Raw genomic sequence first — 25,573 nt, 5'->3', positions numbered from 1 at the left:
GTCAGGGATGGTGGCACCTGAGGGGACTTTCGGCAGGTCCAGAAGTGCCCAGAGCAAGCTCCGGTGGGGCCCTGCAGTTGGGGGGCTGGGGTCTCTTCCCAAGACCACCCAGGAGGACACCAGGTGCAGGGAGGCCAGACCCCTCTCCCCCAACCTGTCAGCCTTTTCCCTATCAGACCCCGTCCCTAGGAGAGGGGGGCCTCAGGCATGGCCTCGAGCCCCCGGGGTTTTTTTCTGGGGGAAGCGCCAGCCGCTGTCTTCACCCTTCCCCTAGTGAGGCCAGGCTGTGCAGCGCCACGTGGAGGCCGTCTGCGCTGCACCCGTCAGTCGCCTGGCTTCCTGCCGACCCTCGGCCCCCCTCCACCTCTGGTCTTGGAAAAGGCCCCTCTCCCTGCCCACCTCCTCCCTGGCCCCCATGCCGGGTGGGCAGACCTCTGTGGTTTCTACTCAGGGGTCCCTCGTGGGCTCCCCGCTCTTGGAGGGCCGTCCTGTCTCGGGCCTCCCCTCTACTCAAATCCCCTGAGCGAGGGCCCAGGCTTGAGGCCAGGAGTTACTGGGGGGCCTGAGGGGGAGGCTCAGCCTGAATCAATGAGACCCAGGAGGGACGAGGCACGTGGAGCCGGGGGCTGGCTGGAGCCACTGGTGACAGATGGAGGAGTAATCGCTGCTTCCAGAGCACAGCGAGCCTGAGCTCCCGGGAGTGCCAGAAGCTTCTGGGTGGACAGACAGGCCGCCTCACATTCCAGAGGCTGACAGAGTCTTCCAGGCACCCCTGGGGCCAGCTGGAAGCCATGTGCCTCTACCCACATGTCCCGTGGGCGTTTGTAGGGGAGGCTGGCCCTGCCGTGGCCCACCCCAGCCTGCGGCCTCAGGAGCTCGCACCTTTGCAAGACGGTGACATGAAGGCTGCTGCGGGCATCCCCCTTAGAGAATGGGTAGCAGGGGGCACGGGCCTTTTTTTTTTTTTTTTGAGACAGAGTCTCACTCTTTGGCCAGGCTGGAGTGGAGTGGCACGATCTCAGCTCACTGCAATCTTCGCCTTCCAGGTTCAAGTGATTCTCCTGCCTCAGCCTCCCGAGTAGCTGAGACTACAGGCGCCCGCCACCACGCCCGGCTAATATTTGTATTTTTAGTAAAGACAGGGTTTTACCATGTTGTCCAGGATGGTCTTGATCTCTTGACCTTGTGATCCGCCCGCCTCAGCCTCCCAAAGTGCTGGGATTACAGGTGTGAGCCACCACACCCTGCCAGGCATGGGCCTTTTTATGGGGGAGGAAGCCGTGCCCGCTGCCAGACTGCAGCTGTCTGGCCCGCCTGCCTGTGGACTGGGTTCTTCAGGGGCGGCGTGAGCCAGGGCCAGCAGGCTTCCAGGGCCCTCAGCTCCAGCGTGGCTGTTGGTTATTGGCACCTGGGCCTCATGTCCACACGGAAAGTGGAAAGTACATTCCCAGTTGGTGGCCAAGCCACAGGAGCCCACTTAGCCGTCCCAACCCCCGGCTCACTCGCTGCTGTGAGATGTCTGGGATTCCGGGCCCTCCTTCCCGTCTCGGACACAGACTTGGGACTTCAGTGCTGGACACAGGTGCTGGATCTGGGGTCTCAGTGGCACTAGGGATGGTCATTCTGACAGCCATGCCAGGGTCTCAGGAGGGCCTGGGGCCTCAGGTGGATGGGCATTGGCTCTGCTGGTGTTACCACTGCAACCTTGTCTCACCCGGCGCCTCCCTATGGCCCTGCTCTGACTGGGCTGAGGGGGACACCCATAGCTGGCTTGGGACCTCCGCTGGACACTGTCACAGGGCACTTGTAGAGTGGTCCTGCTGGAGTTCAGGCTTGGATGCCTGTGGCCCCTGAGCCCAGCAGCTGCGTGAGCTGTGGGGAGCCGAGCCCCTAGTCAATAAAGCTGCGTGCTCCTCCCTGCCTGCTGGGCTTGGGGCCTGCAGGGCAAGGGAGGCGGTGGGATGGGAGCCCCTCCTGGCCTGGTTTCTTGTTTTCGCCGCGACCCCAGCTCTGTACAGCCAGATGCGGCTCCCAGTCCTAGCTCTGCTGCTGAGCACCGCTGGGCTGGTGATTGGGTAAATCTCTCAGCCTCTCTGAGCCTCCAGCACTTCATCTTTAAGAGTGGGACTGGCCTGGTCCTCCCAAGTGGGGTTACTGGGTGCGGGTTTCCTGCAAGGCTGGGCCCGGTGCCAGCAGTGGTTGCTTTGTCTGTGGGGCCCTTCACACGGTTGATTTTTATCTCCCTGTGAGATTGGCACCTGCCCTGCTCTGCCTCACGGCTCTGGCTCTCAGGGACCAGGACGACCTGCCAGGTGACAGGGGCGGAAGGACTTTACAAGACGTAGCAGGATATGAGGGGGTGGAGCCACTCCACCCAGGCCCCGCCTGCAGATGAGAGGCCCGAGAGCCTCTTAATCACCTGCGCTCAGGGCGTGTGAGGACAGGGAGTCCTTCCAGTGCCACCCACCAGATCCCTATAGTAAGGAGCTCCTCACCCAAGCCCCCAGGGCATGTTAGGGGTCTCCCAGGTGAGGACGTGAGGCCCAGAGACTCTGGTGGTGGCTGGTGTTGCCTACGGCGGGGCCGTGCGGGGCCCAGTGGAGGACGCCTGGCCCGGACCTGGCTGCTCCGTGGGAACCGTGGGGCGTGCTCAGGGTGACTTGGCACGACTGGGCTGCCGGCTGGCCTGGCTGAGTCACTGGCAGTGAAGGCACCAGGTGGTGGACATGCTGGGCAGCTGGCAGGAGAGCACCCCCACCCAGGACCATGTCCAGGCCGAGGGGGAAGGGAGCAGCCCAGGCAGGCACTGCCCATGCCGGGGCCCCTGCGCTAACGGCCACCTCTCCTGATGGACTGCAGTTCTGGAGCTGCCCCTGAGGAGAACGCCCTGCCCAGTGTCCTGGCAGAATTTCAACTTAGACACTCCCAGGGTCGGTGGGCTCGACCTCTTGAGGCAGCGAGCTGCCGCCAGGCCAGGGCTGGGAGTGAGAAGGAGTGAGACCTCCCCCGCTCCGCACTCCACCGTGCCATCCTCGGAACAGCCCGGCCAGGCAGCCACTGCTGTCCCCCCACCCCACAGACAGGAACTGCGGCTCCTAAAGGTCCAGCCACCTCCCAGGTCCATAGCCAGAAAGTGATGCAGGCGGGGCCCGGCTTGGGGGCAGCTGTGACCGGGTCACGGGGGAGCGGGCTGTGCGCAGGCATCAGGCTGAGAGGTCTCGGGGATGCGTCCTGGGAGCTGCGTGCCGGGCCGTCCGGTGGGGCTGCCTGCAGGCCTCCTCTGGCTTTGGCAGGTTCTGTCCCCACAGACCGAGGCTCAGGAAGACCGGATTGTGCCCTCTCTGCCTCGAGAGAGGGTGGGGAGGGGCTGGAGCTTGCGGGCAGCAAGGACACCCTGGGAGGCATCAGTCCTCCTCCCCGGGGATGGGCTATGCATCAACAGTCCCTCGCTTCCTCTCTTGGGGGCAGAGGCCTGGGGGTCTGGAGCCTCCAGGTTGGAGCAGGTTAGCAGGGCCTCAGAACCCCCCACTGCCCCACCATCTGGCATAGGAAGGGGTATGACCCCTAGGGGATCTGTTTACTGCACTCTGCCCCATGCCCGCCTCTGTCCCTCTAACCTGCGCAGGAGCAGGGCCAGCGCTGAGCTAGCAGAGGCGACTTGAGGCCTGTCCTGGTCCCGCCCACCCTGGCCCCTTCCTGTTTCCCACCACGCTCCACCTACCAGAGCTACATGTTCTGTTTGAGCCTTAGCCCCAGATCTGACCCAGGTCCTTGGAGGCAGGCAGTGACAGCCAGGCCTGGGGTCCTCTCCCTGCTCTTGACTGGAGGCTGCAGGTCCCCAGGCTTGGCCCTGACCCTCAGGAATGGAGCCGGCCGACATGAGGTGGGGCTCCGGTCAGGCGCAGTGGTAGGAGAGGAGGCGGGGCCGGTCCCACAGCTCCCTCGCTGCTGAGGCATTCCGCAGGTCTGTCTTCATATTGGTAGGGAAAATGCAAGGATGCTGTAGTCTGGGCATCCCAGTCCCCAAGTCCGAAATCCAAACCTAAGCGAAATACAATTCCAGACCTGACTTTATGCGCCAGGTCACCGTCAAAAGCCAGAATTGGCCGGGCGCGGTGGCTCACGCCTGTAATCCCAGCACTTTGGGAGGACATGGCGGGAGGATCATGAGGCCAGGAGTTCGAGAGCAGCCTGGGTAACACAGTGAGACCCCTGTCACTATTTACACAAATAAAATTACGTGACTGCCTTTAGCGTATGTGTACGAGGTATATATTGAAATGTAAATAGAATTTTGTGTTGAGTCCCGTCCACAAGACATCTCATTATGTATGTGCAGATATTCCAAAATCCAGAAAAATCCCAAACTGGGAATATTTCTGGCCCCTTTGGATAAGGGATCCTCACCCTGCATAGCAAGAGTGAGTGCCGATGCTGCTGTGTCCTAGCACATCTCAGTGTGTGACCTTTGCAGTGAATAGGGCTGGCGTCCTCACTGTACAGATGAGGAAACTGAGGCCCAGATTGCTTTGCCAAAGTGGAGCTGGCCCCAGCCAGGGCTACTCTGGCTCCAAATCCCAGGGTCTGCAGCCACAATGCTACTGTGCACAGGACTGGGCCCTGCAGCTTGTGGTGTCGCTAGCCTGCCCATTGTGGGCAGCGCCCCCCACCCCCCCCCACAGACTGGCCGAGGCCTAGAAGGGAGCAGGGCCTGGCTGAGGCTGCAGGGGTGGAGACAGCGAGCCAGCCCCTCGCTGCCAGGAAGGGCGCATCCATCCTGGCCTCTCCCCAGGGAGGAGGGAGGAGTGGCTGAGAGGGAAGCGCTCTTGCCCTGTGGACCAGCTCCTGCCACACAGACTAGGGAGCCCCCGCCCACAGGCCGCTTGTCAGGGCCACCCGGGACCCCCGCGAGGTCGGCTGCTCGCTCTGCTGTTAGGAATTGGATTAGTTTTCCATAAAAACAGGATGTGGTGGGTGAAAGGGCAGTGTGTCCGTCTTTCTTTCTCGCTCCCCCTTTTCCAGGAACTGAGCACATGCATAACCAGGCTTTAGCCAGGACCGTCCAGTCCCCTCCCCACCCCGCAGAGGGAACAACCCACTGTGCTGTTAAGTGGCCACTTAATCAGCTTCTCCTCCTGGCCTGGGGAGCTTCTTGGAGCCGGCTTGCCGTGGTGGGAACAGCTATGGGGACACCCTGCCACAAGGTCCGGGAGCTAAGCTGGGGTGTGGGGGGAGGGGCTGCAAGGCCCAGGCAGTGTGCCAGGCCAAACAAGAGGAGCCCAGCCCCTGCCCCCACCAGCTGGCAGCCCTGGAGCGAGGTTGGGCCCATGAGGTTGGCTAGGCCCTGGGCCCCTCTCCCCAGGACTGTGGTGACACGTGGTTTTGGGGGCTCGTGGGTCCCACTTTGCAGGCCTCTGCTCTAGAGGGTCTGGTCCATGGGGTCCCCTCCGGAGGGCCTGGGGTCTGGACCCGGGGAAGGGAGCAGGAGGAGCATGTGCGTGAGTCTCGTGCTGTCAGGGGGTCCGGGAAGTCGGCGAGGGCTTGGGGGTTGTGTCAGTGAGTGTGGGTTTTGACCTGCGGTGGTGGGAGCTGGCTTGAGTCCCCTCGATCCTCAAGGCTCTAGTCCTGAGTCCGGGCTGTAGGGCAGGGCAGGGTGGTCACCCTGAGGCGGAAGGCTCCGTGGAGTTGTTCTGGCCTGGCTCTGCCCCTCCCTGGCTGGGCGGCCTCACTCTGTGACCTATGGGAACCCTGGTTCCTCTGAGTGGGGACAGCAGTGGCTCTGCCTTCCTAGGTGGCTGAGGGTGACATGGGCTTACCCCTGCAAACGCGGGGTCTGGCTCAGTGGTCGAGCACATGATGGCATGGGGCCCTTGGGGTCCTGAGAGAGATGGGAGTGGAGCAGCGGTTTGCAGGGAAGCTGGTGGCTTCCACCCCAGCCAGTCACCTGCAGTAGGGGAGTTCCAAAGCTGACTGAAGCTTCCACCTTGTGGCCGGTCCCCTTCCCTCCCGCCTCAGTCATTCTGGTCTCTGGGGGATCAGGACTGGGGGGGCTCTGGGTTGTGGGGGGGCTGTTTTTGTGAGTCAAAGCTCTCCCAGCACAGTCCCCTGAGCTCCTTCCTCATGGGCAGGGCCTGGCCCGGGGGTCTGAGCACAGCCACAGTCCAGGGATGCCCTCGAAGATAGCCCTGGATGGATTCCAGAGCTCGGAAATGGCTGCTTCCCGGAAGAATGTCCCGAAACTCAGGAGACTGTTTCCTTCTGGGGAGGGAGAGCAGTGGGGAGATGTGTGAAGAGAGTACAGCGGCTCAGTCCGGGAAGAAGCTAATCGATCAGGGAAGCCGATCGATGGAGAAGCCGATGGGAAAGCCGTGCGTGGTAGAACACGTGCGTGCGGGCGGAGTAGTTACAGCACGCACAGGTCGACCGTGACGACTGTCACTTGGGTGTCACTTTGTGCTTCTGTGCGTTTTAAAAACTTTCGAAAGTGGAGAAGAGATTTTATGGAAAGGGGAAACTGAGGCCCACTCTAGCCGGTTTGGGCCCAGGGTTCCAGCCTGGGGTGGCCCCGGCCCCCGTTGCCCCGAGGGGACTGTCCCTGTGGCTCTGAGAGCAGCTGGGGCCGGGTTCCGGGGCTGGTGATCCTGGGCGCGAGCCAGGCAGGGTACATTGATACGTCTGTCTGCCTGTGAAATGGATATTTAAGGAGCTGACGCACGCGATTGTGGGGCTGGCGCGTCTGAAGTTCGCAGGGCGGGCTGGCTGGCAAGAGCCGCTGTTGCAGTCTCGGGTCCACGCGTGCGCTCAAGCGGGGGTTCTCTGTGGCCATCCTGGGAAGTTCTCCAGGCCTCAGGCGTCACTCCCCCGCCTACAGCTGATTGGATGAGGCCCTCGTGCCGTCCGCCAATTGGATGAGGCCCTCATGACGTCCGCCGATTGGATAAGGCCCTCATGACATCTGCCGATTGGATGAGGCCCTCGTACCGTTCGCCAATTGGAGGAGGAGGAGGCGGCGGCCCCCATGCCGTCCACCGATTGGATGAGGCCCTCGTGACGTCCGCCGATTGGATGAGGCCCTTGTGCCCTCTGCTGATTTAAATCAATCTCAGTTAAAAAATACCTACATACCAGGTATTTTTGACTAAACTGGGCAGCGTGGCCCAGCCGCCCCGACACATGAATCAACCTCACGCCCCACCGGCGGGCGCGACCGCGGCACCCAAGCTGCCGACTGAGAACACAGCCGCGCTGACTGTGGTCACGCGTCCGCCCACCTCGGCACCTGCTCAGAACGGAGAGAGCGGCCGGCGCGGCCTCACGCCCGGAACCCCAGCACCGTGGGAGGCCCGGGTGGGCGGGTCCCCTGAGGTCAGGAGTTCGAGACCAGCCTGGCCAACGTGGTGAAACCCCGTCTCTACTAAAAATAGAAAAATTAGTCGGGCGTGGTGGCGGGTGTCTGTAGTCCCAGGTACTCAGGAGGCGGAGGCAGGAGAATGGCTTGAACCCAGGAGGTGGAGGTTGCAGTGAGCTGAGATTGTGCCATTGCACTCCAGACTGAGCGACAGAGTGAGACTCTGTCTCAAAAAAAAAAAATTTTTTTAGAGATAAGGACTTGGGCTCTCCAGGGACCAGGAAGCCAGGCTCCAGGTGCTGCTGTCCAGCCCTGTGCCAGTTCTAGGAGGTGCTCACCTGGCCACGTGTTCGGGCAGTGCTTCTGGGGCGGCATCTGCTGGGAGGGCAAGACAGTCCTGGTGCAGGTGCCCAATTCTGTCCCCATTTCACTTACTGAGAACTCAAGGCACAGAGGGGGAGGGCTGAGCTAGGACCAGACACCAGTCTTCTGCAGAAGTACACAGACATGATAGGTGACCGTCCTAGACACCTGCCCTGAGATTCCCCTCCCTCTCCTGCCCTGCCCCAGTGGCCTGGGGGGAAGGGAGAGCAAGGTTCTGAAGGGGGTGTGACCAGACACCTGCCCGTGACCCCTCCTCTCCAGGCTGCCTCCGAGTGGCTGGTGAGTCCTCCCCAACCCTGCCTGCGAGAGAGGTGGCCAGGCAGCATTCCTCCCTGAGTGCCGGGGAAGTCCCTACAGAGCAGGCCAGCTTGTGGTTGGGCCCTGGGGCAGTCTAGACAGGCCAGGCTGGTCAGGTCAGGGGGGCTGGGTACCGCTGGGTGAATCACAGGGTAAGGGCTCTGAGTTAGCACCCCAGCTTCTGTCCTGGGCCCAGCACCGCTGAGGACACAGTGGGCAGCCAGGTCTGCCGGGGCCGGGTACCTGTGTTTGGAAGGCAGTGCCGCTCCTGAGAGGTGGCTCCCGCGAGGTTTTCAGTGGCCGGGGTTCTTAGGAAGCCCTCGTTGCCTCTCTGGGGTGAGTTGCTGGGGCTGTGGTTGGAGTGGTCGCCAGTGTCTGCCCCTGGTGCTGAGGGCGGAGTCCTTGTTTTGGGAGGTCATGGCATGACACTGGGGGTCAAAGGCAGGCCATGGCAGAGGCATTTCTTTTCTCTTTTCTTTTTTTTTCTTTGAGACTGAGTTTCACTCTTGTTGCCCAGGCTGGAGTGCAGTGGTGCGATCTCAGCTCACTGCAATCTCTGCCTCCCAGGTTCAAGCAATTCTCTGTCTCAGCCTCCCAAGTAACTGGGATTTACAGGCGCGTGCCACCACGCCCAGCTAATTTTTGTATTTTTAGTGGAGATGGAGTTTCGTCATGTTGGCCAGTCTGGTCGCGAACTCCTGACCTCATGATCCACCTGCCTTAGCCTCCCAAAGTGTTGGGATTACAGGCGTGAGCCACCATGCCTGGCCTGGCAGGGGAATGTCGTTGCGTGATCTCTGCCTGGAGAGCACGCTCGTGTTTCCCGGAGGACGCTTTAGAACATGGCGCCTGGGTCTGGGTGAGCCTCAGCCTGAGCATCTACCTGCTTAGGGCCCAGTGACGCTGGTGGTGTGGACCTCAGCTCTGGAGAAAGAATGGGCTATGTGGAGCCTGGGCACCTGGAGGAACCTGGGGGAGGCGTTGCCGCCTGCTCGCTGCTGGGGCTTCAAGAGGACCCCATCTCCTGTGGCCGAGACCCCGTGTTTCACAGCACGTCCTGCCTCGTACCCCACCTCGCCCTCCGCAGCTTTGTGACCTCTGGGTTTTCCCTCAGGACCTTCGCATCTGATGTTCCCAGATCCTTCCCGCCACCGGGTCCTGCTCCGGTGACCCCCAGGGAAGCCTTCTCTGAGGACCCAGCTCAGCGTCTGGTGCTAACTGTGGCTCGTCATGCACTCTGGCCCCCAGGAGGCTGTGGGCTCCTGAAACCCCTCTGAACCATGGGCTTCCAACCACGCCTGACCCCCGCGTGCCGACTCTGTGTGCAGGTGTACAGCTGTGCCTGGGGCAGGCTGGCTGTGACGGCCTCACAGAGCCCGGAGAGCTGCCTCCTAGCTTCCAAAGCCTTCATTTCGGGTGGAATGGGCCGTCTCTGCAGGAATCCTACCCTCTCAATTAGTCTGGAATGCTGGGGGCGGGGCCAGCTCCAGGTCACAGAGCGACCTTGTTTACCTGGAACCTTAACATCGTGTGCTAATCAGTGTAATCAGTGTGGTCCACGCGGGCTGTGGAATGTGCTGTCCACTCGCTGGGTCAGCCAGAGAGTGTCAGGGAGCACCTACCGGCTGTTACCCCAGGGCTGCCCTGACCCAGCTCTTCACTGTGCACATTTGTACCACACTAGACCCTGGCCAGCAGCTCCAGGTGAAGAGGCACATCAGTGCCTTCCTGATCTGGTTTGTTTGGTTTGGTTTTGTTTTAAATAGGGATGGGGTCTTCCTGTGTTGCCCAGGTTGGTCTCAAACTCCTGGGGTCAAGCAAACCTTCTACCTCAGCCTCTTAAAGTGCTGGATTACAGGCAGGAGTCCCCACACCCGGCCCACCGCTACTTTCTGGGCGAAGAGACAGAGTCCCCAGCCTCTGCCTGGGGCCACGCTGTTCACACAGGAGCTGCTCATAGGCTGAGGCCGAGAGCAGGGCCCTCCTGGGGAGCTGGGCCCCTGGAAGTGCCCTGAGCTGCCAGGAGCTGGCCCTGCATCTCATCCCTGTCTCTGGAGGACACTGGCTGCCAGCTCACCAGCTGGCCCCTGGGCAGGCTTGAATCATGACCTGGAACGCCGGACGTCTCTGGCTCCAGCCCTGGACCCGCACCCTGTCCAGGCACCCCAGGGCCAGACTGTTTTGGGTGTACCCTCTGGACGGGCTCCCCCCGTGACAGCAGTCCATGGAAAGCTGTGGTTCTTAGGGAACTACCGATTCCTAGTCCTGAGCCTGGAGCTGCCGGGTGCAAGGTGGGGGTGCGGGCGTGTTGGGGGCTGGGGGTCCCAGGAAAGAGCCCGTGGGACTCATGTGCTCATAGCTTCTGGCCGAGGGGCCAGCTTGTGGCTGGCTGTCCTTCCCAGCCACGCCTGGTCAGGGCTTGTGTGCAGGGCGGCTGAAGCTGTGGGAGGCCACACTGTCCACACAGCGCCCTGTGAGCCCACTGTGCCTCAGTTTCCCCATCTGACAAGTGGCACAACAGGAGCCGCTTCCTGGCACAGAGCGCAGGGTCAGAACTGACTCAGCACTTGTAGGCTGCTGAGGGACCTGAGGGGCTGCCCCACCCTTGCCTTGGCTGCCGCGGGAGACCTGGCAGACCACTCTGGCCGTGGCGCTGCTGGGGGTCTACACTTGGCAGTCAGGAGCCCCTTCTCCTCCCCAGACACATCCTCTCCTTGAGGCTGGAGGGGGTCCTGCCGTCCCTGGGGTTGTGGAGTTGCAGGAATCCAGGAGGGCAGTGCCTGCAGCTCAGATGGGGGCCGGTGGGCAGGGCCAATGCACTTGGACCCTCTGAGGATGGCAGGAGAGTGCCCTGTGCCAGTCGCTGACCTCAGGTGGCAGAGGCCATGGTGTGTGAAGGGAGGAGAGCTGAGCTGGAGGCCTGACTTTGTCACCGCCCCTCTGAGTGCCTGCTGTGTGCAGAGGCCAGCGGGAGCCCCTTCTTCATCTGGGCTCTGCCCAGACCCCAGGGTGGGCCGGGAGGGAGGCCTTGCTGCCCACAGAGGTGGCTCCGCCTGGTCCAGCTCCCTTCCCAGGGCACAGCAGAGGCATAGGGTTGGCTCCGTCAGACATTCGGGGACCCGCGTCCTTCCTGGGGCCCCACCCTCTACCCACTGTCCCCCACCTATTTACCTGTATCTGTGCCAGAGATGGCTGCCCAGATAAGCCCTGGTTTCCTCCCTTTCTGAAGAGGCTAGAGAGGAACCCACTTGGGCAGAGTCAGGGGATTGCTCTGTGTGGAACGCGGGCCTCACCCACACCCTGGAATCTGTCCCCTTCTTGGTTGTTGAGGGATGAGTCCCAGATCCCTGACCCTCCAGGAGAGTCCAGCACAGAAAAACGCTGAGGCCTCCACACCCTGGCAGCACTGCTGGTCGTCTGTGGGGAAGGACAGACCCTTTGGAGGGTGGGGGAGGCGGGGAGGGCAGTGGGGGGAGGGTCGGGGGAAGGGGGGAAGGGCCACCGAGGCCCCGACGTGGGGCATGTCTCACGCGTGGGGTGGGGCGTTCTCATCTCTGCTCGGTCTCCTGCCATGCTGCGGGTCGTTCACTGCTGACCCCAAGTACCAAGAAGATGAGGATGGGGTGCTGAGCAGCATGGGGAGAACGCAAAGGCACCCCCCAGCTCACCTGCGCCCGCCCCGCAAGCACAGCTGCCATGGTGTGGGGACCGGAAGGCAGCGGCTTTGGGACCAGACCGCATCTGCCTCGGGCCGTGCTGCTGGGCCTCTGGTCAGCACCATCGTGCCCTCCAAGTCACTCAGCCTGGTCCCCTCCTGGGCTAGGGCAGCGCCACAAGAGCTCAGGCCCAGATGTACAGGTACCACCGTTCCGCCTACCACAGGTCGCCTGGGGAGCCCTCCCTCCTGCAGCCTCCGTGTGCTCATCTGTGAAATGGGCGTGTTGGAGTCACCCCTGGCTTGTGTGAGAATCCCAGGGGCTGATGCCTGCGGGACCCTGTGGGCTTTGCCCCACTCCCTGGGCAGAGACAGTTCCCCCAGTCCCACCCACGTGGCTGTGTGCAGCAGGTGCCTGCCGACCCTCTGTTCCTGCACAGTCACCTTGTTCACAGACGGACCCACCCGCGCCCTGCAAACCCTCCGAGGGCTTCAGGCTGAGTGTGGCTGGGAGGGTGACCTGGCTCTCCACACCAGCAGGCCTGAGAGCAGTTGGCTGTGGCAGGTGCGGTGGGTGCCCAGCCCACAGCGGCCACCAGGCCTGCAGGACCCTGCCCCGTGTAGGTCAGATGAGCCATAAAACTGAGTTTCCTGGACACTGAGCTGATTAAACCCGGACACCGAGCTAATTAAACCCAGGCACCGAGCTAATTAAATGTTCCAGAAACTCCTCGGTGCCCCAGGCTGCTGGCCGGGCTCCAAGTAGGTAAGGAACATTCCATTTACCTCCTGCTGCCTCGAAGGCAGGGTGGCTCCCCTCGGGCCCTGCCTGTCTTGGGCTCCCTGGGTGCTGCCTCGAAGGCGAGTGGCTCCCTCGGGCCCTGCCTGTCCTGGGCTCCCTGGGTGCTGCCTCGAAGGCGAGTGGCTCCCTCAGGCCCTGCCTGTCCTGGGCTCCCTGGGTGCTGCCTGTCCCATGACTGCGTCCCACTGTTGCCTTTGGACAAAGCCTACTCTCCTAGGGCCTAGGGTTCTCCCATGAGATGGCAGGGGTTGGTTCGAAGGTCTCTAAGGTTTTCAGAGTTTTGTGAAGGGCTCTAGAATCCCATTTCTGTCTTATTGCCGGACAGAGGGTGCAGACAGGGCCTTTTCCGTGAGTTTCTCTCAACTCTCCTTTGTCCATGAGGCGGGAAGAGGGACTTCCCCAGTCCTCAGCTCGGGGCAGGGTGGGATGGACAGGGAACTCTGCAGGATCCCAGCCTGGGACTGTCCAGCGCCCCGGGGGAGCGAAGCCTGTGGCGTCGCCGTCTGTAGCCATGGCTGGGGTCACTAAGGGCGCAGAGGCCCTGCTGGTGAGGGCTGGGGTGAGCTTCTGGGGTGGTGGGCACTAGAGGCGGGACCTTTGCTTGTGGAGGGTGGGTCGGGTCACATCCGCTGGGGCCTTGGAGGGGCAGGTGGGGATTCGTGCAGAGAAGGACTGAAGCTGCTGGGGTTTGGGAGCATGTGTGGAGCAGGCCTGGAGGCCAGGGTGGCTGGTGAAGGTGGGCCTGGGCAGGCTCGCCCTCCATTAGGGGAGCCCCTCAGGTCCCCTCCCCACACAGCTTTCACCTCTGTCTGCTCTCCAAGGCTCCTGTGCTGGGGCTGTGGGGTGGTAGGCCATGCGGCCTGTGTGAACCTCACCATAGACCACGCTGTGAAGGCTGCGAGGGGCGTCTGGGGGCGGGCTGGCTTCCCCCTGTCCCCTGGGCCAACCTTGCCAGCCTCCTTCTTCCATAAAGGTGAGATCTGCCTGAGCCCTCATGGCCCCTCTGGGTCTGGGTTTGGTTTTTGTGCTCTGCCTGGGGTCATGGCAGGTAAGGCCCACCAGGCTCCCTTGCAGAGCGGGGCAGAGCAGCAGCCGCCGGGAGCTGCCCGTACCACGTCTGCTCTTTTCTTCTTCCTCTTCTCCTCTGCCCAGCCCCGCCCACCGGCATAAGCACTAGCACACAAGTGTTTATGGGTTTCTCTTCCAAGCCAAATAAGGCAGAGAGCGCATTTGCAGGAGTTGGAGCAGGCTGGGGGGAGGGCAGATGGGGCTTGGACCAGGACCCCAGCTCCCTGTAGCTGCCTTGGCCTGGCAGCTGTCATCTGCGAACTAATCCTCCCTGCCCTCACCCGGCCCTTTTCGGACCTTCCCATGCTCAGCTGGTAGCAAAAGAAGTGAAGACCTAGCAAAGTGCCTGCCCCGGCAGGGAGGCCCAGGTTCTAGTCCTGCGACTGCCGCTGTGAGCTCTGGGGACTCAGAAGACTCACGTCCTTTCCAGCTTCTGTTCCCTCAGCTGAGAGGAAGGCTGGACCAAGCCACCTGCCCTGCTTCCATCCCATCTGTTCCCTCCAGTCCTTTTTCTTTTTGGCCAGTTCACTTGTTGATAACTCCAACAACGCATGAAAACATTCCCCTTGTGGAAAAGGGAAATGCTGTGGGTAGGAGGGACCAAGGACCTCTTCTGCAAACACAGCGGCTTGGTGCGGATCTTCCTGGCCCTTTTTATATATCCCAGACATGCAGAAGTTCAGTTTTACACAAAAGGAATGGTAGGCGTCTGACTCTCTGTGGCTTGTATCTCTCGGCAGTGCTGCAGAGCTTGGTGCACGCTTGCTCTGTCATGCTATGCGTCAGGCACTGTTGTCTCTGCAACAATCCTGTGAGGAGGGGGTTACGGTTCTTGATTTATAAATGCACAAAGTAAGACAGAGGAGACTGGGCTCATCTGTGGTCATCTCAGCAGCTGTGAGGGGTCAGGGCTGGAGCCCAGTGGTGTAATTTTACAGGGCACGTACAGACATGACACACAGGGTTCCGCCGCACACCCTACTGCCCGGCCCACTCTGCGGGTGGGTGCTGAGGCTGTTCCCACATCTGCTGTGTCTTGTGGGTCCGTGGGTGCCTGTGGAGTGGGGGTGGTGGGCTTGCATTTCCAAGCACTGCCCCGTCACAGGCTCAGGGAGAAGCAGTTATGCATGAGCTGCCGTGAGCCCCATCACAGCAGGAGGAGCCCTGGGGATGACTGAGTGACGATGGGTGGCGACGGAGCTCACAGAGGCCAGGGTTGCCACCAGGCCAGGGCACTGCTGGGGCCAAGACTGGGATGCAGCAGGATGTTGGTCTGTTGGGGAGTGGCAGGAAGCCCACAGGGTCAGCTGACACAAGGGGACCCAAAGTGGTGGTAGCCTTGAATGCCAGACCAAGGAACTGGTCTGAGACCACAGTTGGTCCAGTGCACAAAGACACAGGCCGAGAGGGTCGCTGCCCCTTGATGGCCATCCCCTTGTGGGAGGAGAGGCCGGGCAGCCACTGCCGGGAACCCACCTGGGCTTGAGAGTTGGACCACATGGCTGAGGAAGCTCCTGGGGATTCCTCCTGGGATTCAGCTGCTCTGCCCTCAACCCCGGAGGGCCTGTTGGTCTAGCCCTATATCCTCTCTGCCAGTTAGGTCTGGGCAGAGAAGTAGAGGCACAGAGGGTGGCAGAGGGATGTCCAGCCAGGCCTTTCTGTGGCACCTTCTGGGGCTGGCTGGAGTCTGTGAAATCTGTGTTAACTGGCCCAGACCCTTCCTGCCTCCTGGGGCACCTGCTGGAACTGAGGCTGCTTGGGGAGCCTGTCTGTGACTTGAGTCTCTTGTGGGTCGTGCTGGGCTCGGTTCACCTGCCTGTAGGATGGGATGGTGCCACCCTTAGGTTGTCGGGAGGACCCGAGGAGGGTGATGCCTCTAGCCCTGGCAGCTGGCCCTGCTCCACCCCGCAGCCTGGCTCCTTCAGGGCCAGGACTCCAACCCAGGTCACAGACTCCAACCCTCGGGCTCTCCTGCTTCCCAGGTAAGGAAGCTGAGCCCTGGAGAAGGTGGAGATGGGATCTCAGTCCAGCCCATGGCTACAGTTCCTTTGAGAAGTCTTGCTCTGTCGCCCAGGGTGGAGTGCAGTGACATGATCTTGGCCCACTGCACCCTCCACCTCCTGGGTTCAAGTGATTCTCCTGCCTCAGTGTCCTGAGTAGCTGGGATTACAGGCACCCACCACCACGCCAGGCTAAATTTTATATTTTTAGTTTCACCATGTTAGCCAGGCTGGTCTTGAACTCCTGACCTCAGGTGCTATGCCCGCCTCGGCCTCCCAAAGTGCTGGGATTACAGGCGTGAGCCTCTGTGCCCAGCCCCAGCCACCAGTTTTGTACGGCACTCAGGTGGGTGTGGTCCCTGAGGACATGTCACACTGGAGATCCTTACAGTCCATCGGCCGACCCGGCCGCACCAGCGGCCAGTGCCGGCCATTGGTGGGGCCAGAGTCCCGGGGCGGAGCGGCTGACTCCAGGTTGTGGAGGAGACTCTTAGGATCCTTCTAGGCATCCAGGTAGGGCAGGTGCCTCCATGCCTAAGACTGAGCTGCTAGTGGACATTGGGCTGGGTGTGTGGGCGTCCTGCATGCCTTCCCTGTGGCCTGGTGCCCGTGAGGAGTGGACAGTCACCCCGAGGGTGTAGACTACCCTTGAGGCTCCCAGATGGCGGCTGCAGAGCCGCTCCTCCCTGCCTGGTGTGTGACGCCTGGTATGACTGAGGACACCTCTGACCGCTCAGTCCTGTGACCCTGGATGCAAGCGCTGGGCAGCACCTGGACTCCAGGCCCCCGTCCTTCCTTCCCCTGCTGTCCTGGCTCCTGGGCGGCGCCCCCACACCGAGGCTCTGCCCTGTGCTGGGAACCCAAGAATTACAGCCCTGCCCCCTGGCCCCTGTTTCTCATGTCGGGACCTGCTGGCCAGGTTAACTCCTGACCACCACTGTCTCAGACCTGCTGGTCCCACCCGGTCCCCACCTGTCCACTGCCTGAGGCTCTCCTGTGAGGCCTGCTCTGCAGCTCTTGGCCTGGGGGCCCCTGTCCTCTGGTGGTGCCTCCAGCACTCTGTCCCCTTTGGAGGTGGTGGCTTCGAGGGTAGGGGCCACTGTTCTGTGAAAAGGTGGTATAATCAAAGCAACACCCAGATACTGAAGGAGCTGGGAAATCAAAGGAGGCAGACAGAGCAAGTATGTTGGTTCTGGGCTATTTACTGGGGGGAACTTACAGACAGAAACATGGCCTCGGGCAGCTTCGAGACAGGTAGAGCTCTGAACCCAAACGCCTGACCTGGGGCTCGTATCTTGCCCTGGGAGGAATGTGCAGGTGGCTGGGAACGCGGCAGGTGGGTGGCCAGATTCCTTCTGCAGCCTCAGGTTTGTTTAGGAGGAAACCTACGAGGACTAGGCGTTCTTTTTTTTTTTTTCCTTTCCTGCATATGAATGCCAGGGAATAGGTGTTCCTGCATAAATAAGATACATCAACTAGACAGTTTGGAGGCATTCCCAGACCCGGGGTTAATCAGCAGATTAGCATTTAAATAAAGTTACTCTGTCCCCACAGCCAGCCAGGCCTGAGCCACATGGCGGGGGCGGGGGTGTTGGCTGTTTGCTGCGTCCCAGGCTTGCTCCATCTCCTCATCTGCAAAGTGGGGGTGACAGTTGTGGTCCTTGCCTAGTGCCACAGGATTATATAGGACAGATTGCCCAGCCCTGTGCCTGCACTGGGGGCAGCGGTGATGTGATGGCCATGACGGTGACGTGATGGCCGCGGGTGCGTCCGCCCTCTGGTTAGGCCTCCCCTCTCCCTGGGGCACAAAAGGTGTCCTAGGGTGGGAGGGTCAGCTGCTGGGTCTGGGGCCCCTCCAGTCCCAGCTTTCAGCTCCTGTGCAGGTGTGGAGCAGGACGGCGCACTGGGGCCTTGGCTCACACGGTGCCCCCAGCTCGCCTCTGCCCGCTCTGCTGTGCAGCCTCAGCTCCTGTGGGTCCCGGGTCACCTGTCCGTGTTGGCCGCGGTCTTTCTGCACCACTTCCTGCTCTCGGCCAGCGCTGGCCTGCGGGCCCCGGCGGTGTGGGGTCACACACAGGCCGCACCGGCTGTTTCACGGAGACTCCTTGCTCAAGGGGGGCTCAAAATCCTGGCCTTGGGTCTCTGCCTGGCTCCTGGAGGGAGAAAGGTGTGAGGTGTCCAGGCTGTGGAAGGCCCAGCCGGCAGCCCTCCTTGTGACAGTCCTTCAGGCCTCGCCGGGCTTGGTTCAGCCCATGTTAGAGGAGGCCAGGCTCGGAGCGGGCGGCTCCTCGGTGGCCACAGGGAACGAGGGTTGGCAGGTTTTCCTCTCCCACCCGGGTGTGGGCCAGCTGCAAGGGTCTCATCCCAGGAGCTGCGTCCTGGCGGGAGGGCTCAGGCATCTGACATCCCCGTGGCAGGTCTTCCTGTGGGCCAGTGGGAGTGGGTGGTGTCCAGCCCTCTGTGTGGAATGTTCCAGTGGAGTGGTGTGTGGTCCTGGTTACCACCATGTGGCATTTGTGGCTTTCCTGGCCAGCACCCACTGAAAGCAGAGGCCAGCCCAGCCCTTGGATACCCAGGGGCCCAGCAGCTACCGTGGGGGCAGCCTCTCTGCTCCCGGCTGTGCTTCCCTCAGCTGTCGGATGAGGGTCTATGGATGGGTGATGGCCGGGCTCTCTGCTTCCCGAGGGGCTGGATGTGGGCCACAAAGAGGCGTGTGCTGGTGGGGCGAGGGGGTCGGGGCTCAGGAGCCACCGCTCTCTCTGACCCCATCCCATTGCTGCTGACTCAGGAAAAGGTACTACCCTCACAGGGTCACAGGCCCAGGCTGGGCAGCTCCTGATGGGAACGTGGGAGCCACAGGGTAGGGCAGGCTCCTGTCCTCGCTCCTTGGGTTGTCTCGGGCCCCACCTCCCCTCTGGCCGAATTTCTTCCTTCTCTGCCTGAGACTGATCCACGAAGCTTCTGACCTGCCCTAAGTTGGAGCCAACCTTCAAGGCCAAAAGTAATGCCGCCTCCTCTAGGCAGCCTGCTCTGGTGTCTCCCCCTCTGGCTTTAGCCCACAAAGTCACAGTTGAGGCCACATCAACACACTTAGACCGTCCAACAGCACCTCTGGCTGCATAGACAACACAGGTAGATACAAGGAGGGTTTCAAAAAGCCGTGACCCTGCGGCCAGGACGCCTGTACCTGGGTTCTGACCACTCTCGGGAGCTCCTCCCCTCTCAGAGCCCATCCCATCTGAAAATGGGGGGATTGGAGCATTGGCCCCTCCTCACTCCTGCCCTGCCAGCTGGCTACTCCGAGGACCCCAAGACCAGATAATGGGAGGAATGGTGGGCTGGGCTGTAACCCCGAGCCCCCTTCTTATCCCACCCCTCAGGCCACGCCTGCTTGGTGTCTGCGGCAAGGCTGACAGAAAAGATGGCGCCAGGGAGACCAGCCAGGGCCCGCCTGTCTCAGCCCATCCCCGGGCGAGCGGGTGGGCTCTGGGCTAAGTAGCCCTCTGCCTCTCTGAGCGTTTTCCTTGTCTGTGTTGTTGGTGAGTGGCCACCACCTGGGACAAGCCTTAGTTTTCTGTCCAAGTGTCCACCACGTCCCCAGACCCTAGACCAAGCCCGCTGCCTGGTGGGACCTGCTGGGTATTGAATGAATGAATGAATGAATGAATGAATGAGTGAACAAACTCTGGGGGGCATGTTGCTGATCACCCCGGGGCAGGCCCGTGGTGGGTCCTGGTCTCAGGCAGGGGACTTGCTCTGCCGGGTAACGCTGAGCTGCTGGGGAACCCCTGCCAAAGTGCCTCCCACGCCCTCCATCGTCCTCTGCCTTTGACTCCACTCTGCCCCTCAAGGTTCCCCTCTGGCTCGGCCAGGGGCAGGGCGGTCAGGGAGGTCTCCGGCTCCAGGCCCTCCCTCATCTCCATCCTCAGCCCCTGCACCTGCCTCGTCTCCAGCCCCAGCCCCTTGCAGCCTCAGACTCTGGCTTCTGACAATCCTTTGCAGATTTCAGGGACTGGTTATTTTTTTATTCTGGCAAAATATACATCCATAAAACTTGCCATTTTATAGTTTGTTTCTTGAGATTATCTCACTCTGTCGCCCAGGCTGGAGCACAACAGCACGATCATGGCTCACTGTAGCCTCAGCCTCCTGGGCTCAAGTGATCCTCCCGCCTCAGCCTCCCGAGTAGCTGGGACCAGGGGCATGCACCTTCATCCCTGGCTAATTTTTGTAATTTTTTGTAGAGATGGGGTCTCCATGTTGCTCGGTCTGGTCTCGAACTCCTGGGCTCAAGTGATCCGCCTGCCTTGGCCTCCCAAAGTGCTGGGATTACAGGCGTGAGCCACCACACCCGGCCTAAAGTTTGTCATGTTAGCCACATTTAAGGGCACAGGTCAGCAGCGGTAAACACGTTCCCATAGTTGTGCAGCTGTCACCGACACCCATCTCTAGAACTTCTTCGTTTTCCCAAAGGAAACCGCACCCATGGTACGACCTCCCTGGCCTTCCCACAGCCTCAGGGTTTGGCGACCTTCATCCCCAGGACCTACCCTTCTGCCTCCAGGAGCCCTGCCTGGTGTCCACGCCACACTAGGGCGCCCTGCCACGGGCTTTGAACCCAACCCTGGTGCACCTGAACTTGTTCAGCATTGGCCATTCCTGGCAGGTCAGACTGTGAGCTCCTCTGCTCTGATGGATGCATGGACGGCTGCCACCTGGCCGGACAGGTGCAGAGGGGAGGTGCCGCCTTCTCTGGGGACAGGGCTGGGGCAGAACCCACCCGGCTGAAAAGTGCAGCTCTAGGGAACAAGCGCAAACTTCAGAAGCCTTTGTCGTGAATGCATTTTCCTCCTGCCTCTTGGGCCAGATCTTATTGATTTTTTTTTATGAAAATGTATAATCATCAAAAAACTTTAGGTTTAAAAGCATGGAGCCGATGGCTATGCTTGATGCATTAATGGGAGGAAGTGGGGATGTTAACTTCAGGGAGGGCTCCTGGGGGAGCTGGGGAAGGCTGCTGTGTCCAGCAGGGCAAGTGGTGCCCCCTGGAGCCCTGGACTCTGTGACGCGTGTACTAAGCCGAGGCCGCCTTCAGCCCGTAGCCACCCCGAGCGTGAACCTTTCGTGTCTGCTTCTGGGAGGGTGGAAGGGTGAAGCTGCTGAGGGTGGGAAGGGAGGGGCTCTGCTTGCTGAGTTTGCCATGTGCCCCTGGCCCTTTCAGGTGCAAGCATCAACCCCATGGTGCCAATGGGGAGACGGGCCTGGAGGCCCCCCAGGCTGAAAGGCCAGGCCTCCCGTGCTGTCCGTGGAGGTCGGGGTCTTCCTCTGCCTGTGCCTCCTCTAACTCACCCTGCGTTTTCCATGCCCCTGGTCTAGGGTGAGGCTCGGGTCCTGGGGACTGAGGGGCAGGCGGGTGTCACGGTGAGAGCTGGGCTGGGTTGGGCCTCCCTCCAGAAGACTTCCTGGGGCTCCTGTGGCACCAAGGATGGGGCAGACGGTGGCACACATGGCCTCCCCTGGGCACAGAGCCAGACTATGGAGGGACCCGGTTGGCTACACCCTGGCTGGGACTTTGGGGTCATGGTGGGAGCAGCAGCCACGGGTCTCGCTTGGACACGGGTCTGAGCTTACTGTGGCCTCCTTCCTCAGCCTCCTGACCAGGGCCCTGCGGCTGGAGGGTGGGTGGAGGGTGGCGGGTGGAGGGTGGGCTGCTGGTGCCCCTCAGGCAGCAAGAGGCGCCCTTCCAGTCCCAGTGTCCTCCCCGGTAGCCCCAGAAAGGCTGAGTGGCCCCCCAGGTCCTCTGCAAGGAGACCATATCAGGTTCCAGCCCTCATCTCCTGACAAACCTCACGTTCCTAGGAGGAAGCAGGCCTGGCTGGAGCGTGGCAGGCGCAGCCTCCCTGACTCTGGACCCTGTCAGATCAGTGCAAGTGCCAGGCAGACCCCGCGTGGGAGCTGTGTGCTTGGGACTGATGCAAACACTGGCTGGGCTCTCAGGCGAGGGTGGGAGGCCAGGCCCCAGGACCTTCTGAGAGAGGCAGGAGGGCAGACACGGGACACAGTGCGGCGGCTTCGGCGAGTGCAGCCACGTAGAGTGTTTGGGCTGAGGGCACACTGTGTCCCACCACCCCATACCTGTGCGAGGGCTCCCAGACACGTGCTGGGCGCAGGAATCATAGCATTTTTTGTTTGATTGTTTTTTGAGATGGAGTCTTGCTCTGTCACCCAGGCTGGAGTGCAGTGGCGTGATCTCGGTGCAGCCTCCACCTCCCAGGTTCAAGCGATTCTCCCGCCTCAGCCTCCCGAGTAGCTGGGATTACAGGTGCCCGCCACCACGCCCAGCTAATTTTTGTATCTTTAGTAGAGACGGGGTTTCACCATGGCCAGGCTGGTCTTGAACTCCTGACCTCAAGTGATCCGCCTGCCTCGGCCTCCCAAAGTGCTGGGATTACAGGTGTGAGCCACCGCGCCCGGCCCAAGAATAGCATTTTTAAAGGAAGAAAAGCAAGGTAGGAAGATGGGTCACAACCTTAGTGCCCCACTGGGAGGCTGGTGCCCGTGGCGTGGCGTGGTGTGGTGTGCGTGAGATACGTACGGAAGCTCGTGGGGGCTTCCATGGCTCCGGCCTAGGGCAGCACTCACAGGGCACACGGCCTTGGGGGTGTGACGAGCTGGGCCGTGGGTGCGCTGTCCTCTGGGGTGGGGGCTGGCCATCCTCTGTTGGCAACGCAGCTGACATCCATCTCCCCGCAGCCTGCCTGCTCCGTTTCAGCGGGCTCTCGCTGGTCTACCTGCTCTTCCTGCTGCTGCTGCCCTGGTTCCCTGGCCCCACCCGGCACAGCCTCCAAGGTAAGGCCAGGGGACCCCGTCCGTGCTCTCAGGGTGGGAGGGGGTGGACATTCGTTTGGGGCCAAAATTCATACAGCTTTCCTCACCTTCAACCACCCGGGGTGAAAGGTGAGGGGTCCCGAGAAAAATTTCTTTTTTTTTTTTTTTTTTTTTGTGATGGAGTCTCACTCTGTCACCCAGGCTGGAGTGCAGTGGCGCGATCTTGGCTCACTTCAAGCTCCGCCTCCCGGGTTAAAGTAATCCTCGCACCTCAGTCTCCCAAGTAGCTGCAATTATAGCTGTGAGCCACCACGCCAGCCATCAAAGTTTCTTATTTTAATCGTAGACCCCAAGCTAAGCTCAGAATCTTTTCTGATCCGTGTTGCAGGGGCTGTTGGAGGCAAAGGGGGCCACAGGGGTGGAGTCCCTGTGTCCCCTGGGAGGCCACAGGGAGTGGGTGGGCCCCAACTGCCCGCTCCCTGCAGGCTCCAGGCACTTTTCCTCCCTGCTAAGGCTCTGGTGGCGTGGAAGTTCCAGCCGCCTCTACCGCCCTCCCGCTGCCCGCCGTGGAGTTGGACCTCAGTTGACCTTGACCCACTTGCCGGTGGGGAGCTGGGGCCCGCCTTGGGAACCACCTTGGGGTCTGAGCTGGGCCAGGACTGTGCTTCTCTCCCGTATCCTCCAAACAGAGGGCAGTGAGGCCACACGCCAAGCCTGCAGCCTGGGTGATGAGGGTGGCGGCGAGCCCTCCATCCTGTGACGTGTCACCTGCCTGCCCTGTGGGGGCCATGTCCATTTTGTGCCCACGTTTTAGGAGAGCGGGTTTTGGAACAAACACTCAGAGACCTGTCCCCAAAGGCCATGAGCCAAACGTGGGTGGGGCCGGGCCCTCTGCTGGCCTTTGGGTTTTGGAAGGTGAAGAGCCGCTGAAAGGAAGGAAGGTCCCCAGGGAGGGCAAGTGTAGAGAACAAGAGACCTTCCCCAGCAGAGGGCGGAGAAGAGGCCAAGCAGGACCGGGGGGGCATGACTGTGGGGACACGCTCTTGGGCACCACCTTCTGGGAGGTGCTGGATGCAGCAGGTTGGCTGCATGGGGGCCTGTCTGTGGCTGTGAGGTGTCCACCGGGCTGCATTTTTCCAGGGGACTCTGGGGAGGATTTGCTTCCTCTTCCAGCTGCTCCAGGCGCCTACCTTCCTGGGCTTGGGGCCTCTCCTTCCATCTCCAGAGCCAGTGGGGTGGGGTCAGGATCATACCCCGTCTCTCCTGCTCCCTCTCCCCCTACGGTAGCCCTGCGGCTGCGTCCCATCTGCCTACCCGGCTAATCCAGGCCAACCTCCTTGGTTTAAGATCAGCTGTTGAGCAGCTTTCGTCTGCTGCCTGGACTCCCCTCTGTGTGTGAGCTCCCGTGTTCACAGATTCTGGGGACTGGGATGCAGGCATCTTTGGGGTCCATCATTCTGCCAGCTGCAGGTGGGAGGCCACCCTCCAGCCTCGCGACATCTGGCTGGAAGCATCCCACAGGTTCCCTCCTAGCTCAGGGTGCTTTGGGGCGGGTACTGGTCTTTTTTACTTATTTTTTTGGGACGGAGTCTCGCTCTGTCGCCCAGGCTGGAGTGCAGTGGCACAATCTCGGCTCACTGCAAGCTCCGCCTCCCGGGTTCACGCCATTCTCCTGCCTCAGGCTCCCGAGTAGCTGGGACTACAGGCGCCCGCCACCTCGCCCGGCTAGTTTTTTGTATTTTTTTTTTTTAGTAGAGACGGGGTTTCACCATGTTAATCAGGATGGTCTCGACCTCCTGACCTCGTGATCCGCCCGTCTCGGCCTCCCAAAGTGCTGGGATTACAGGCTTGAACCACTGCGCCCGGCCAGCACTGGTCTTTTATACTTATTTTTTTGAGACGGATTCTTGCTCTGTCACCCAGGCTGGAGTGCAGTGGCACAATCTCGGCTCATTGCAACCTCCGTCTCCCGGGTTCAAGTGATTCTCCCGCCTCGGCCTCCCGAGTAGCTGGGATTGTAGGCACCCACCATCATGCCCGGGTAATTTTTGTATTTTTTTAGAGACAGGGGTTTTACCATGTTGGTCAGGCTGGTCTTGAACTCCTGACCTCAGGTGATCCACCCGCCTCGGCCAGGATTACAGGCATGAGCTACCGTGCTTTTTTTTTTTTTTTTTTTTTGAGTGGGGGTCTTGCTTGGTTGCCCAGGCTGGAGGGCAGTGGCATGATCATGGCTCATTGCAGCCTCCACCTCCTGGGCTCAAGTGATCCTCCTGCCTCAGCCTCCCAAGATGCTGCGATTACAGGTGTGAGTCACTGTGCCCAGCACAGGCACTGATCTTGGGTCACGGGTAGAATTCAGGGGTGCAGAGAGGCATTTTGGGGAGGGGCCCAGTGCGGCCGAGTGCTGGGAGTCGCTGGGACCCGAGGCCAAAACCTCTCCAGGATGCATGGCTGGGGATGGGTGGGCACCTCCCCATCCTGGTCCCCATCCTGGGCCTCCCCTTTGCTCTGTGGAGCCGGTGCTATCTGTTCCCAGGCCCCTGGCGTTTCCCCGTTTGTTCCGTAAATATTTCATGCCCCGGGCGCAACTGGAAACACTTTCCTTTGATCGGCAGTGAGGGAAGGCAGGCGTCCAGCCAGGCCAGGGGAGGAGCTGGGCTGGGAAGATCTGGAGTGGACCCGGGAGGACTTCCCTGCCTGAGCCTCCTCAGGGGCCCTTCAGAGATGGAGACGCTGCCCAGTTTTCCGGGAGGGAGAGAGGAAAGTGTGAGGCTTGCCCGAGCCGAGTGCCCGGGGCTTTATGATTTGTGCAGCTGCTGGGCTTGGCGCGGCCCTGGTGGAAGGTTTGACGCCATCCGGGCCTTGGTCCCCCTGTAGGCGTCAGCCTGACCCTTGCGGGGCTGGAGGTTGAGCTCAGACTGAGCAGGGAGGAGAGGGGCTGGGGCAGTGGGAACAGACCCTGGTGGTCCAGGCGGGGCTGCAGGCAGAGCCACAGGGGTCGGCTCCCAGAGACCTGCTTGTCATTTAGGGACTCAGAAGCCCCATCCTGCCTTAGGATAAAACCCACCTCCAAGACTGACCCTGCTGTCTGGAGAGAGACCACTCCCCCATCTCACCATGCCCCCTGCACGGAGGCCCTGCCACCCTCTTCAGCCTCACTGGTCCCCCCGCTCTGCCAGCCTTGTGTA

The 25,573-nt window shown here is 61.3% G+C and overlaps 1 protein-coding gene across 3 annotated transcripts in view; it reads left to right on the top strand.

Moving 5' to 3' along the window:
* The window catches only part of LOC105488837 (piezo type mechanosensitive ion channel component 1 (Er blood group)), a 66,268-nt gene that overhangs the window by 11,005 nt on the left and 29,690 nt on the right, over positions 1 to 25,573 (top strand). For all 3 annotated transcript variants that reach the window (XM_011753300.2, XM_011753301.2, XM_011753298.2), the window contains exon 2: positions 22,308 to 22,403. In XM_011753300.2, coding sequence (XP_011751602.2) covers positions 22,308 to 22,403 — 96 coding nt within the window. The remainder of the gene's footprint in view (positions 1 to 22,307; positions 22,404 to 25,573) is intronic.

The sequence above is a fragment of the Macaca nemestrina genome, chromosome 18, assembly GCF_043159975.1.
Source record: "Macaca nemestrina isolate mMacNem1 chromosome 18, mMacNem.hap1, whole genome shotgun sequence".
In the NCBI taxonomy this organism is placed as follows: Eukaryota; Metazoa; Chordata; class Mammalia; order Primates; family Cercopithecidae; genus Macaca; species Macaca nemestrina.
The sequence above is the reverse complement of the archived record's forward strand: the minus strand, read 5'-3'. Positions and strand labels throughout refer to the sequence as shown.